The 15,701-nt window shown below is 55.7% G+C and overlaps 1 protein-coding gene across 1 annotated transcript in view; it reads right to left on the bottom strand.

Annotated features, from left to right (window-relative positions):
• Nucleotides 1–15,701, bottom strand: part of ATP2A3 (ATPase sarcoplasmic/endoplasmic reticulum Ca2+ transporting 3) — a 54,694-nt gene that overhangs the window by 26,135 nt on the left and 12,858 nt on the right. Inside the window, 4 exon segments of the mRNA XM_050908827.1 lie at nt 3,556–3,694; nt 4,454–4,558; nt 7,927–8,009; nt 8,454–8,471. Coding sequence (XP_050764784.1) covers nt 3,556–3,694; nt 4,454–4,558; nt 7,927–8,009; nt 8,454–8,471 — 345 coding nt within the window.

The following is a 15,701-nucleotide window of genomic DNA, read 5'->3' as shown; positions in this document are numbered from 1 at the left end:
TGCAGGCGCACATCAGCACCCAGCCTGCGGCAACGAGGGGTCCAGCCCGTGGTAAACCAGGGTCCTGCCCCAGGATGCCTCCTTTCTGCATTTAAAGTTTAATTTTGTACGTCTATAATTTACAAGTCAAAAAAAGAAAGCTGGAAAGAGGTACTATCAGCTGCAATCAGACATGGGGCAGCGCAGCGATGGGACCTTGAGGAACTTCTAATTTTAGGGGATTACCTTGCACAAAAGCAGCCAGCCCAGGGAGCGGGCAGCAGCGCCGAGGCCGAGGGGGTTACTGGTGCCGTGCCAGGCACCCTTCACCCTCTCCCATGGACCGACTGCACATTTCAAGCATCACCTCCCTCTGCAAAATTCGGCAGGAGCAAGCGCTGCCCCATCCCTGCTGCACAGGGCTGCTGCGGGAGGGGGTGACCTGCCTGCCAGCCCTGCACATCGCCTCCCCCGGCTGCCACCCACGCAAAGCTAACTGTGGTTCGAGCCAGGTTTGCCAAGACAAGCAGCAAAGGCAGGAGCTCTGCACGGGGCAGCCAGGCGAGCAAAGGACCCGAGTGGGCTCCCAGCAAGCCCCCACGTCCCACCCGCCCCAGCTGCACCTCCGCACTGACATGCGCTCCTCCGCCGTGGCTGGGACCCCCTTAACCATCACAAGCAGCGAGCACCCGCATCCCTCCTCCTGCCAGCGCGAAGGCAGAAGGGCAGGTATCTTTTCTCTTCTTTTTGGAGCGGAGCTGCCGCAGTTAGAGGTGCAGGCACGCACTCCTCAGGGCAGCAAGCATCACACCCTCTGCCCCCCAGCCAAACCCCGGCATGGCCCTGCCTGCCGCCCCGCATTGCCTGCCCCACCACGTCCCCGTCTCTCCTCTTCCCTGCAAAAACCCTAAAACATCCCCATTTTGGAGCAGCCCAAGCCTCCCAACACCGCTCTTAACCCTGTTTCAGGGTTCCATGGGCCGACTGGAAGCTGTTGACACCGGAAGACTTTTTGTGGCCAAGACAAACACGGGTCTCCTGGCACCACGCAGTGGTCACGGGTGAAAGCAGCTCCATTAACTGACAGCCACTGATCACCACCCACCCAGGTGCATGTGCTTCCTTAAAAAACCCATTTAAAGCTGCTTTTCCCACTAGGTTTCCTCCTCCCGGCTCTTCCTCCTGCTCCCTTATCGGCTGGACGCAATCACGCTCCGGCGCTTCGGAAATATTGAGGCAGAGAGAGCCCTGGCTCACAGCGCCTTACATCACGTTACACAACACTGCCGGCTTGGCCGCTAACGGTCGTCTCAAATCTCTGACTTTAACGAGTGCTTCCTCCTGGGGCTCGTAAACCAACCCCCCCCCCCCCCAAACACAGCGGGAGGGGGGCTGGCACCGCTCCACCGCCCAGCCTTTTATTCCAGCTGCAGATCCGAACACTCTGGGATGTGGTGTGCAACATCTGCTGTCCGCCCAGACCTGCCCCACTCCCCGTCGCACCCGTTTTTAGGGGTTGAGCTGGGGGGTACTAAGCACAGGGACTCAGAGACCCCCCCACATGTTTTCCTCAGACTTTGCAGCTGCTCGAGGGAGCTGGAGCAGCTTAAAGGGAGCAAAAAGCTCCTCTTCCCCCCTGGGAAAGGCAGGGAGGGTTTGCAAACATTAGCTCAATCTGCAGATGAAAAATCTGTTGCCAGCACCTAGAGACAGCGTCGAGCCCTGGTGCCGTGGGGGTAGCATCCGCCCAAGGGCAGACAGTGTGATAGCATCCCAAGAGACTCGCACGGTGCAGGACAGACGTCCCGTACGGACCTGGCAGCTGCCATCAGCCAGCTATTGAACACGCGCTGATCGCCCAAGCACTGCAAGTCTCCTCCGTGCCAAAAGCCAAGGGAAAGAGAGGAAAACGGGAGGCAACGCTGCCCGAGCAAGGCAGGAGCGGGCAGGTGGTGCAGCACCTGATGGAGCTCCCCGGCAATGCCCTGCCCGCGCTTTTTGGGCAAGGCAGAAAGCCGGCGCTGCAGCCAAGTTTAATCCCCGTGCGGCTGCCTGCCCAAGGACTCAGCTCGATTGCCTTGGTACAAAAGGGCAAAAATCAGCTGAGTTTAAACAGCTTGCCAACTTGCAGCCATCATTCCCGCCTTGTCTCAGTGTAGCAGGCTTTCTCGTCCCTGCTGCCAAATTTATCACATTTGCATGTGCAAACAGAAGCCAGTCCTTCCTGCCTGCGCTGTCCATGCCATCCCCAGACGTCACCTGGATGTCCATTGCACGTTCAAAGCTATTGCTCCTGGTGCACTTTCCTATCAGGCAGCCTGACAGCATCCTCGCCACTTGCTATAACCTTCTAAACCCACAATTTGCTAATTAATTTGCTAATAATTTGCAAACCCCTCCAGAGGAGAGCTCAGCTCTTTCCCTCCCAGTCATGATACTGACTGTGCCGTTAAAAAGTAATATTCGGCCGCTGATGGGCAGGCAGCAAGCACTTGATTTGGGGAAAGATGGCAGAATTCAATGAATTAATAATTAATTCATTTCATTAAAGGCCAGGTCAGCATCTGGAGTGCTTTGCTGGAGCTGGCTTGGGAGTGCCGCCAGCTCGCCCAGCTGAGGATCTGGCCGGCACTCCTCCGCTTGATCCTCCCCGCATTATTTTTATGTTCATCTTCCAGCTGAAGCCCAACTGGAAGACATAAATAACAGTGAGCTGGCTGGGCACGGGAGGGATTGCAGCATGTTTCCACTAGCAGGGCCACAAAGAGGAAAGGAGAGGATTAGTTTTGCGGCTCTGGGGCTTTACGGCATCATTTAACGAATAAACAAAATGGGATAATTGAAATGCATCCTCTTTAGCTCTGGTGGGGCAGGCAGGAGACCCCCAGGCATCCTTCACTGAATGCAAAACCCCAACAGAAGGGCTGCGGGGGCTCAACCTGACTGGGAAGGCAAAAGCACCCTGCAGCCTGTCCCCTCTGCCTCTCGCCCTCCCCGAGTGACAAACCCCAGTTACAGAGGAAGCCTGCCCACGCAGGCAGGACCAGCGCCGCTGCCTGCAGCGTTCAAACCCCCCCACGCTGGCGGCAGCGCTCGCCTGGCACCGCCGGCGCGGCACCCAGCACCGGCCCTTCACCCATTGCCTTGTCCGGGGGATGCACGTGGGAGAGCCGCTTCCAGAGAGAGGGAATCTTGGCGGAAAATTGAAAGTTCTTCCAGTTCTTCCAGAAAAAGAGGAAACCCTCCCGACACACAAAACCTGTGCCAGAAATATACACTTTTTTTTTTCTTTTCTGCTGTTCTCTACCGCCCTATGCTTGGGGCGAAGCCTCGGCAGGCTGATGAGCCCCAATTTTGGCCCAAATCATTTCACCCCTCTGGATTTGAAAAGAGAAATTAAGATCTCAAGTGTACAACAACGAGGTGACTCAGTGGCCGTGCCTCTGGAGGAGATGCGCCCGGATGCCGTGGCAGAGCCCTCCTGCCACAAGGACCACAGGGTGCCTGTCACCGAAGCCCCCCTGGCCAGCACCACCTCCCCATCCCACCCCGAGCCCTGGGGTGATGGCATCCTACCTGCCACCTCCACGATGTCCCCGGGGACAATGTCCCGGGCACGGATCCGCTGCACCCCGCTGCGGTCAGCGCGGATCACCTTCCCCATCTCAGGCTCATACTCCTTCAAGGCTTCGATGGCGCTCTCGGCGTTTCTCTCCTGCAAGCAGAGGAGGAGCAGAGCTGCCAGCGGTGGGGTTGCTCATGCCGGCAGGCTCTTTCCCCACCCACGGCAAAGACAGGAGCACCCAAACCCCAGCCCTGGCTTTGGCGCCCATTTGCACCATGGATGGGGCAAGCACCACATCTTCTTCAGCTGCTCTGAAATGGTCCCCGCTGGCTTAAATCACACCAGATCCTGGACACTGCATGGACACTTGGGCTTGATTTTCTCATTCCTGGTTTGAGAAGCAGCATATCCCACCCAGATGTATTCTTCCCCATCCAGCAACCCCACCTCAGATCAAGCTGCAGATAAATAAATGGCCTTAAAGAGAATATATACAGGAAGAGAAGCATTGCTGGCTGAGGCCTTCGCTCATCCCCCAGCAGGGATACAGCGAGGTGAGGGGCAGCAGCCACCGCGGCTTTCTGGTGGACAGGGCAAAAAGCTTCCCTTGGAAAACACATCTGGCCACGGCCACGAGACAAGCAGCGTTTGCCTGGATGGCAATAAGTGCAAGATCCTAAACTCCCAACTGCAAAAGTTGCCAAATAAAGATTGAAGGAATGGGCCAAGAGGCAGCCAACAACTGAGCATCTGCGCTGGGGCATGGGGCAGCACGGCCAACACAAAAACTGAACCTTGGAGAAATGAGTTTCCAACAGCAAAAAGCAACCAGACCTTCAAATGAAGTGTCTCAGCCGTGTGGAGCAGAGACCTGTGGCGCAGGTGGGGAAAGGGGGGCCTGTGACTTACCTGCCACACACCCACCACGGCATTGGCGATCAGGATCATAATAATGACTATGGGCTCCACGAACGCCGTTGTGGTCTCCTCTCCTTCTTCAAACCAGGCCAGGATCTGGTAGGCAAGAGAAGGACCACAATGTGGTTGAAACAACAAGCGCCAACATTTTAAGAAGAAGGACGGAAACAAGAGCCAACCAACGTGTGGTGTTTGCTGGAGAGAAGACAACCCAGAGTGGTGGCCAGCCCCACACGGCTTGGTTAAAGCGTGGACTTGCCATATCCCACTGCCGGTGCTTAACTCAGGTGCCTCCCCTCTTCTGCTGGGGCTAACCTAATGCATCAAATGAGCAGGGCTGGAGCAAACGGCCATGCAATGCCTAGATGAGTATTTGCACCAGGAAAGCATCTATTTTGTTTAGTGCACCCGTGGGGAGACCATGGCCATGAGCAGATGAGCGCGGAGACCGGGCAGCACTGCTCGCTTCTCAGACACTGCCAGTAACCGCTGGGCAGCCACTGCGGTCGCTGTCTGCAGCACGGTCAGCCTCCGAGAAGCCCCTCTTGGCAGAAGTTAAGCAATGCAATACGAGTAACTGATGCAGTAAGAGCAGCTCTGCAGAGCACGGACTGACCTCGTGGCTTCTTACCACCCCGAGCCCCCTCTCCATCCCACAAAGACCTCATACCATAATACAAATGAAGCGCGCACACACACACACAAATATTTGCACTCCATTTAACTGCTTGTCGACCCGCGCTGTGTCAACATAGCAACATCTCGCTGCTCTGCGGCAGAGGCACCGGCACAAAGGACCTCGGACACAGGGGTTCACGCCTGCTTTACCAATTAGCAGAGCTGCCGCGGCAGACGGCAACAGCTCTGCAAATTCACCAACAAACGGGTCGCTGCGTGTCGTTTTGGGAATGTATCGAACCTCACAAGGGACCAGCCTCCCTCCTTACCTGCCCACGAGTTGCATCCAAAAGGAGGGGACAGCAGACTCGGCTTTGCCATCCCACTGCCAAACACCCTGAGTATAGTCAAAAAATAAGTAATTCTCCAGCAGCTTGGTGGGAAACGTCTTCTCAAGCAGAGTAAGGTAGATTGTGGGCAAAACTGAGCTAACAGCTCAGTACTTGGGCACCGCAAATAAGGCTCAAATCAGCAATCGGGGAGCGAGGTGCCACTGATGATGAGCACTTCCAAGGCACCATGGAGTGCAAGTACAAAGGGGTTCATGTTGCAGTTACTCAGTGCCACCCATAAAGGCAGCTTTGCTAACGACGTGGACGTTGAGTTTAGCTGATCCCACATCACCTCTTGGCATTATTAAGTGTGGAGGAGGTCAGCAGTGCTCGCAGGTGCCGGCTCACCAAGCCTGGCAATGCACCCGCTGCTGGCTGACTTTGCCTGCACACCCCAGGGAGGAGAAGCTGCTCTGTGCTCGCAAGAGGTGCTGGGGGTAAATCACGGCTCCTCCTGGGAAAGGCATGCAGGGATGCAGCCTCTTCCCTGGCGAAGGCGGGAAAAGAGCCCCACTGGAGATACACCACTGAGGAAGGAAATGTTTGAAGGGGAGCAATAACGACGTCTGGGGAAGTAGAAGCTGGATGGTACCACCCTGAAGGCACCACGCTGGCAGCTCCGGTGGCAGGAGAAGCCTGGGCTGGGCTTCACGCCCTGCTAAACACAAGGAGACCCCAATCCTAAGCAGCTCTCTGACATTACCCGAACGTAATGTCACGTTTTCCTGCTGCATGACGCACTGGGAGGCATATTTTGTCAGCGAGCATTAACCCTGCCCCACACATCGGCAAAGGTTTAAAGGAAAGCTATACGCCCCGCGCTGTGCCCAGCCGTACCCGATACCTGCCCTGAGCATCACCAGCTTGGGCATCACCAGCCTGGGATCTCTGAACCCTCCCAGCCACATAGGCAGGACGGGAAGCCAGGGAACAGCAGGCAGGAGGCACCTCCCACGCAGGCAGCCGAAATGCTGCCAGGCTGGCTCAGCCAGAAGGAGGGCAAAAAAAATAAAAAAAAAAAAAATCTAAACGGATTGGATTTTCATTTTTAATTGAAAAATGAGCAGAAGGGCTCCGGGAGGGAGACTTCATTCTGAGGAGGGCAGCCACATGGGGTTTGGAAATGCTCCCAGCCCTGTCTTTGCCTCCCTACGCGGATGCGCACACTTTAGGCAGGTGCCTGCCCCGCTGCCTGCACCCCAACGGAGGTGAAGGTAGTACGTGGAGTTCCTGAGTCGGCTTCAGGCGCCTGAAGCACTGCCCTCACCTCTCATTACCCTTCACCCAGCACTCTGGCCAGGAAAAAGCAAGCTGTGCAACGTTCTGGCAGCCTCTCCGGGCATGCAGGGAGGTGGTGCCGGGACCCCCCAGCTCCCAGCACCTCACACAACCCCGAAGACACACAGCTTGGCCATTACACCAGGAATGCATCTGCACCGTGGACACGCACATCTCCACGTGTCAGAGACAGTGTCCTCCGTTCTGGTGGACCCCAACATGGATCTGGCCATGCTGCAACTTAATACTTTCAAAAATATCCAAGGAAAAAATAAAGAATGGGGTAATTTTCCTTTTCTGTTTTACCATCTACACAAGTTGAGGCACAAGACGTATTTTACTGGATGGAAGATGGGATCGAAAAGCAATCAGTAAGAATTAAAATCAAAGAAGGGACTTGCAAATAGGCAGTTTGGGTCCTAACTCAGTGAAGAGCCGGAGCACAGACCTCACTCCAGACGCTGGCCATGGCTGCACGTATGGGGGGCAGGGAAGCTGAGAGCATCAAAAATGCTGAAGGGAAAACATATAATGGATTTCAGAGAGAAGCTGAAAGAGACAGTAACAAAGGTACCTTCTAACCTGAAAACATAGGAAACTTCGTTGATAAAAATCTTGCAACGAGGTAGAGACACGTCCAAAGGACCTGTGCTATCTCAGGTAGGGTTTGCAAACAATGAGAAAAAACTATGGATCACGGGAAAAAGCATCCCAGGACTGAAAGCTTTGGGCAGCCCTCACCTGCCTTTGGCAGCCCCTTCGCAGCCCCCCTCTCGCTGGGGCTCTGCGCTTGCTCTCTCCAAATCCTAACCCTAACCCGACACGGTGCCCAGGGTCAACACTCATCCCACCCAGCACCCCACCAAAACGTGCCCAGGACTGAACGTTTCCATGGCCCTTTTCTGCCTTTGTCTGGTACAGTCTTGGGGAAATAGAAAGAAGCCCAGGCAGATGTTCGGTATCACTTTTGGATGGATCAACGTTACTGAAAAATCCTCCAGTCTCATCTTTTAAGTAGATACAATGATATTGTCACTCTGCCCTAGAAAACCACTGCACTGCTGCTACATCTCCTTCATCCGTCATGCACCTTCCTCTGGCTCCTTTGCTATTTGGCTGCCACCCGGGTCCGTACGTGCCCTGGAAGGTGCCCAGCCCCGAGCCTGGGGTACTTACGAATGACAGAAAAGCTGCTATCAAAAGGATGCGGACGAGGAGATCTTCAAACTGCTCCAGCACCAACTCCCAGAGGGACTTCCCTGGTGGCAAAACATGAAGCCAAGAACAGTCAGTGCTCAAAACAACCCCAGATGACAGGTAATTTAGACCACTGACGCCACTAAGACCAACAGGACTTCATCCCCTGCTTGCAGCAGAGCTGCTCCAGTGCCCATCAGCCGTGGGCACTAGTGAGGACATCCAGGGCTGCAATGGGGGATTGTTCTCGCTAATATTAAAAACTTTCATTTCTGGCATTGGCCTGGTTTTACTATGTCTGTTTTTAACTACAGAAACCAAATCCTCTGTGTTTCTATTCACAGCTGGTAGCCTTGCCATCGCAGGAAAGTTCTGCTGTCATCCCAGCTTTCTCTGGGACTAAAACCAAGATTAAAAGACCCCAAAGACTCCCCCCTCCTCGTCCCCAGCACCCTCCACCCAGACTCAAGGCACATACCCACTCTCCCCTCCAGCCCTCAACTTACCTTCTTCTGCAGGGAGCTCTGTGGGTTTTCATCGACAGCCCAGCAAGCATAACAAAGTAAAAAATGATAAAAATAAGAAGATTAATTAGTGATTTGGGCCCAGACTAGCAATCCCTTCCCTTATGCCCCAGCAGTCCATTCAGTACCCCAAAATGCAACTTGTTCTGCACGTATTCCCACATCAAGACAGCTTGTCCTTGAACTTCTCAGTCTGACACCAAGTAAGCAGCACTGGACGCTCCCCGCACCAGGGAAACATCATTTCCCTGCTGCAAGCAGCTCTGGCAGCATTATTCCTGCACTCAGCCTGCCTGAAAAATACTCCTCGGGAGCTGCCCTCTCCAAATCCAGGACACAGAGGTCCAGCCATCCCGTAAAAAGCCCTGCCAGAAACCCAATACGGACCCGCTGGGGACTGTAACTTTCAGACCACTTTTCCTATTAATCAGTTGTACTTCACAGCCTGCAATGCTCTAGGAAAGAAATCCAAAGCCGATGCTCAGCCGGTCCAAGCCGTCCTGCTGAATCCACCCTGGTGGGTGCAGAGCCTCCATCCACACTGCTCCCAGCCAAACCCGCGCCCAGTCACCTGCACAACCTGAAAAAACCCCAAGGGCTCCTGAACGCCCGCCATGGTCTCCCCAAGACTCCCACGTCCCCATGAGATGACCGTTACCCTCGCATGCACCGAAAGGTCCCATGGCCGCTGGGCAATGTACAAACCCCAGTACCCACCAAGGGCATCGCTCCTGCTTCCTCACCCGTGCAGTAATGGATGTGCTGGCCCTGCCGTGGGCAAGGTTTGGCCGAGGACTGCAAGGTCCTGCACCCAGGGAGGGCTCAGGAGTTGACCCCCCCTGGTTTTGGCTGCTGATGGGTGCTCGTCTCCATTTGCACCCACCGTTCCCCGCATTCAGGGTGAATCCCTTGGTTGTCCGCAGAGCAGCTCCCAGGGGAGCTGGCAGCCCGACCAAAATCTCTGCCAACTGCCCAAGGTGGGGAAATACGGACATTGCAGCTGTCTCACAGAAAAGGAAATCCAGGATTTGCTGAGCACAGCAGAGCTTGCTGGAGATGGAGAAACCCAAGCCATAGCCATGCATCAGCAAACCCTCGGGAGGGCCGTGCTGGTGGCTCAAAGGCATCGCACAGTGCTGCATGGGACAGTGGGGTACCAGCACCGAGGTGACACGGCACCAGGGCAGGGTACCCGCAGCCTCCATCCTTTGATGCTCTGGGGTGGGAGGTGACCAGACAGGAAACCCCAACTCCAAAATTCCCAACAGGGAAAAATTCAGGCAGCAACCTCCTGAAGAGCTGTCCCAAAGCCTGCGCTGTCTGCCACCTACTTCTGCGCCCCATGGGATGATAATAAAACAAGATGTTCCTCCAAGTCCTTGCGTTTCTGGGAGGGAATAAGGGACCGGCTGAAGTTCAAGAGGAATCGGCCCAAGGCAGACACACTTGATGTCTGGACCAAACGCGGGGTTGTCTCCGAGCACCCCCAGCGCGGAGCCCTGAGCAAAAGCAGGAAGCGAAACCTGCTCGACTGTTTTCCATCATCTATTTTCATTCAGAGAAATGAAAAAAAAAAAACCCAAACAAAACCAAACCCACCCTCACTGAACAACCCAGTGGAAACAAGAAACCTGAACGTGTTTATGCTTCAAACTGCATCGGCTCCTCAGTGCTCACAGACACACTTACTACGAGTTGTTTTAAACCCATGTCCCTCCTAGATAAGGCTACTCTGATCCCCTGCCATCATGAGAAACAGACCAGTACGTAACGCCTATAATTATTCTTATAGCAAAAAAAAAAAAAGAAAAAAAAATCTTGGAGCAGCTTCAACGTTTTGAATCACTCTGCAGAGCGTGTCAGAAGGAAAGTGGCTCTTCTCCCTTTTGCAGCCGGCTCCTCTCCACCCCCGGCTTCCTCTCCCCAGCCCAGAGAGCCACCAAAATTAAAAGTAGAAGAGATCTGCTGCTGCTATTTCCATCCAGGCTCCATTTTAAGGGTGCAAACGTGCGAGGTGAGAGGGCCGGGGGCAGGCGGGTGCCCCGAGGGAGGCGGCTGGGGCTCCCGCAGGGCTTGGCTCTGCCGGCGTGCCCAGGGGTGACTTTCCACCCCGAGCAGCCACCCGAAACGCCGCGGTCCTCTTAGTGCTTCTCCTGCGTGGCGTTTGCATGAAGAGCCGCAGTGACGCCGTTTGCAGAGCAGGGACTTTGCATGAGCTCTTGATTAAAGCATGAAAACAGGTCTCCGTGAACTCAGGAGGAAACACGTGCACCGGGGCAGCCAGCCGAAATACCGCCGGTGGCAGAGTGACACTATGCCATCGCTGTCACCAAACCTCAAACACTAGAAATGCTGCTGCAGGCGCCTCCCAAAAAAACCCTGATTTTGAGTACACTGGGAACCAGTCATCTCCCCTGCCATCAGTGACTCCTTCCACTGCCCTTCACGTGGCAACTCAGCGATCATTTTGCACCAGATACCCAGAGAAACACGGCAGAAAGTCACAACAAACTCACACTTTTGGATCTGAATCGATCAAAACTCACCAGAAAACAGGAATGTTTGGGGCTCAAGCCTCTCCCTCTCACTTCCAAAGTCTCCCTAGAAATAAGAGGGGGTTGCTACTCGCCAAAACCCAAGTTTTATGTGAGCCAGCCCCGTGGCACCGGGCAGGGCAGCAGAGCTGGTGCCGAGCTGCGGTGCTGCCATGTCCCATCCAGCCGGGAAACCCGCCGCAGGCAGGGAACCAGCAAAATCCCAAATCTGCAACTCCCTTGGGACAACACGGTGAGCGCAGACAGGCTGAAATGGAAACTCCAGGCCGGCACGTGAATAGCCCCTTTCTTCAGTCGGTGGCTCAGAGCTCAGCACAGAGATCCTGCCCAAGCTCCCCAATACAGCCAGAAGACAAATGCAGTAACACCACCAAGGGTAGAAAGTGGTACCAGTTGCTCAGAGTATCCCAAAATGGGGCCACCCACTCGCACCATAAACTTTCAGCTTCCCGAGCTGAGCAGTCCCGGTGCGGGACCTGCAGCTTGCGGATGTGTATCTGCAGTTCTCTGCTCCTGCTCTTCTGCATCACGGCTTTGGAGAGCAGAGCCAAGAAAGTAGAGATACCACAACGAGGCGATGGGTGCCTGGATGTCACAGGACCATTCCCACCAGCAGAAGAGCATGCTCGCCTCTGGGTTATTGAGTGGAGAGGTGCAGGCAACCCCGGCTCCACCGACCCGCAGGGCTTTGCCTTGCAGCGGCACAAAACACAGCCAGCTCCTGGGACTGCTGTGGATTTGCAACTTGCTCTGAGCTTGCCACGACTTCTTTCCTCACTGTGCCATCATGTCACACGGTGACTGTGGCCCAAGTTGGGCTGCAAAATATCGATACGAGATGCTCTAAGGGTATGCAACAAGCCCGGCCACCCCAGGCAGACGTGGGGCTGGTGTCGGGCTATTTTAGCCAGAGGTTAATCTCCGGCTCCTGCCAACTCAAACAGGGCTGGCAGCCCACGGGCTGGCGCCTGCAACATGGCAGGGCACGGTAATCAGGTGATGAAAAGGTAAATAAACACGGGTGCCACCCACGAGCGAGGCGGTGCGGGTGCAGCCTGCTGCCCCGGGGCTCTGCGACAGCCTTCGTGTCCCCAGGGAGACCCTGCTCCGCTTTCCGGGCCAAAGCAAACAAATAAAATGCGACAGAGTGGCGTTGGGGTCGCTTTAAAGAAATGTTTGAGTTTCTCCTGCTGCAATAGTATCAAAAATGCCTGGAGCAGCACAGCCCTACAGCAGCCGGTGTTTCTCCATCGTGCATTGAGGTATCGCATCCCACTCTGCCTTTGGGGAAACTGAGGCACAAGGCGACACGCTCCCAGGCCAGCGCATGGCAAAACAAACCCTGGTGCATGCTCAGACCCGGCGTGCAACCCACAACAGCAAACATCTTGCAGGGTGAACACTGAAATACCGTTTTCCCCACCATTTCAGGAGCTTCCCTAGGATAACATCAGATTTGCCTTATGGGAAACACTTCTGCTGCCAAGCGATGCGGGAAGGGTAACGGCACGGTGCCCACCGTGGGGGATAACGATGAGCATCACGTCTGGGCCCAGCTCTCTGCTCCAAATAACTTCCTTCAAGCCATATTTCTATGTTGTAAACCATTTTCTTTTTTTTTTTTCCCTCCCTTTAATTTCTTTTTCCATACGCAGGGAAGGGGAAACGGATGGGCAAACCAAGGAACGCATCCGATTCCCGGACTTTGCCAACAGGCAGGAAAAAGGGCCCAAGAAAGCAGGGAAAAGAGTAAGAAAAACCCTAAAATATCCCCAGCTGGGAGAGCAGCCCCCCTCCCCGTGACATAAAGCAGGAACCCAGGCAGGGCTGCTCTGGGATCCTTCCACCGTCCCGCGAGACACCAGGCAGAATAAATTGTTATTTTAACTGGCTGCCTTTCCCAGGGCCGGCTGCGCTGGAAGGATCCCATCCCGGAGGGACATCTGCTGTCCTTCATCCTTGGTGACAGCCAGCACCGCTGCACATCACCGGCGCTCCGCAAAACTGCGAGACCGCACAACCGGGAAAGGCTTTGCCGGGTTGTTTGAAAGCAAGCTCAGCCCATCACCTGCTTGGTGTAAATCCCGCCTGGGGATGGAGGTGTGAAGCAGCTCATCGCCTTGCATGGTCCCACTTGAGCTGCAGAAGCGTGAAAAACCAGCGTTTGCAAACTAATCCCGGGTGTTTTAGCATTATCTGGGATGGCAAACACTCAAAGCCTAATGGTGCTAATGCTACCCGATGTTCGCAGAGGACAAAGCACAGATATCTACGTGCCTCGGCTGTGTATTACTTAAATTAACCCACACGGCTTTGCTTTTACGTGCAGCTTCACGCTTGAATTTCTTGAACGCCGCTGCATCCCTGGAGACTGTCCGGCACCTCGCGTCTCACCTGGGCTCCGACCACGCGCCGGGGCAGGGGAGGGCGACCTTCAGGGTGCAGCTAAAGGGACTTTCTGAGGTTGCTACAGCTTCTGCAGAACAAGCCGGGCATTGCCGAGGTCTCACCCTCTGCCTGCCCTGGCACCCCTTTGCCTGCTGGAGCCCAGCCTGGCTGGAGGGAAAGCCGGACCCACGGACACCATGTGCTATCGCACCAAGATGGGGAGCTAAGCACACCACAGAGCTGAATTAGCCGTTTACCAAAAAAGCCCCATATGTTAGAAGCCCCAGCAGCCATCCATCCGAATCACAGCAGGGCGGGGGGCTGCCCCGGGGCACCCCCATCGCAGGGGGGCTCCTCAGCCTCGACCGCAGCGAGAGGGGCCGAGGCGAAGGCGAGGGCAGGGCTGTCCGAGCGGCGGCTGGCTTGGCCCGCAGGGAGGGGAGAGCGGTGGCTCGCACACCCCAACCGCCCACGCACGGAAATCGCATCCCCGGGCAGGCGCAGCTGCGGCGGGCGCGTGTGTGCGGCACGTGAGCCGGCCGGGCTGCGGCAACCGGCGTCTCCAGCTGCACCGAGCCCCTGCGACCCAAGGAAAACAGCAATTAACCGTGCATTAAAAAAACCCTCACGGGTGCAGGCACGGCGCTAGGAACATCCCCATCCTTGTGCTGGGCGGCCACGGCCGAGCTCTGCTTTGCGTCACGACCCGCTCCCGGAGGATCTGGCTCTTCCCCCTGTCCTCCATCAACCCCAAGGAGCTGGTCCGAAAGCCACGGGTGCTTTTCCTCCTGTGTCTTTCCCTCCTGAGCGAAGGTGGTGGCCCTGGGTGTGCCGCGGGTGGGGGAAGCACCTCCGGCCCCCAGCACCTTATTTGCTTACCGCCTCGCAGCTGCTTTTTCCTGCGTGCCGGGCGAGTTTTGGTTATGCTGGCTGCCCACGACAGCCGCTCGCTCAAGGCGGCAGAAAGATAAAAGGAACGAGATACAACCCCCCCTCCCACGGCAAACACCGGTGGTTTGCTGTTCCTGTAACTCCCCGGCGCTCGTCCCTGCTTGAGCTCTGCCCCGTGCTTTGCAAAAGCCCAGCGTCCCTCCTGGCTGGGGGATCCAAAAATAAGCAAATTTGAGGCCAGAGGAAGTGCCGGGGATGGCGGCAGCCCAGGCGGGCAAGGGCTGGTGGGGCGGCACATGAGGGTGGTTAGCAGAGGTTTAAGGGCCAGAAATGTCCTTGCTGTTTCCCAGGCGATGCTTTAGGGTGAAATGATCCAACCGGTTTTCTGGCTGGCACCCAGATGCCATAAATGGCTGGCAATAAAATCAGCCCCAAAAATTTCTGGTTTGGGTCACAGGGCTTCCCACAGCAGACAGGGCTCCAGACCGACTGCTCGTCCTACCCTCACGCTGCTCTTCCAAACCCACCGGTACTGAACCCAGCCCAACACCATCGGTCCCTCCAGGATGGTGACAGGGTCCCAGGGGAGAATAGGTGCATTCGGGCACCCACAGCCCCACTGCTGTGGTCGGAGGGGAGAAGCTGAAAGGCTCCTTTCTCCTTTTCTGGCCAGCTAAGCTTATCTCAGCAGGCCAGGGAATAGGAAACTCAGTTATCCTGGATGTGCCCCTCAACAGCAGCGAAGCACCGTGCAAATCCAGCCCCACGGTATCTCCTTTTCCCCAGAAAATCAGCACGTCCCCATGCTGAAGGATAAGCCACCACATCCCCCTGTCTGGGTAGAGGGAAACGGGGATGGAGGTAGGAGTGCGGCATTGGACCGATGGTCCAAGGAGCTGTGTGAAATAAATAAAGAAAACCTCGCCCATCCCACCCCAAACTTCCCTTCCCTTATTCTTGGAAATGGCTCATCCCCAAACGTTGGATAGCACGAGCTTCCCTCCGCCACGGTGCAGGGGGTCCCGGCATGGGGCCACGAAGCCTGGCTGGCCCCGAGCATCCTCCTCCCGTGCCACAGAGAAAAGCAAATCGCTTCCCTGCCGATAACCCATCTCCTTTTCTTAATGCTGTGAAAATAAGGGGAGAAGATTTTGCCCATTTTGCCCCCAAAAATGAAGCCACTGCTCAGGCTTGCAGCTCCAGTGCCTATGTGGCACTTGCAAGAAAAACGTCTTGGGGAAATTTGGGGGAAAAACCCTGGGGAAATGGGACTGCAAGCGGTGGCCTCGACCCCGCCTCTCTGTCCCCATCAGCACCCGCAGCGGATCCCCAGCATCATTTTGGGAGTGGGAGGGAGTGGGGCGGAGGAAACCCGTGGCTCCAGCCTGGGATACAT

This window comes from Gymnogyps californianus, chromosome 20 (genome assembly GCF_018139145.2).
Source record: "Gymnogyps californianus isolate 813 chromosome 20, ASM1813914v2, whole genome shotgun sequence".
NCBI lineage: Eukaryota > Metazoa > Chordata > Aves > Accipitriformes > Cathartidae > Gymnogyps > Gymnogyps californianus.
This window is presented reverse-complemented; position numbering and strand designations above follow the sequence as displayed.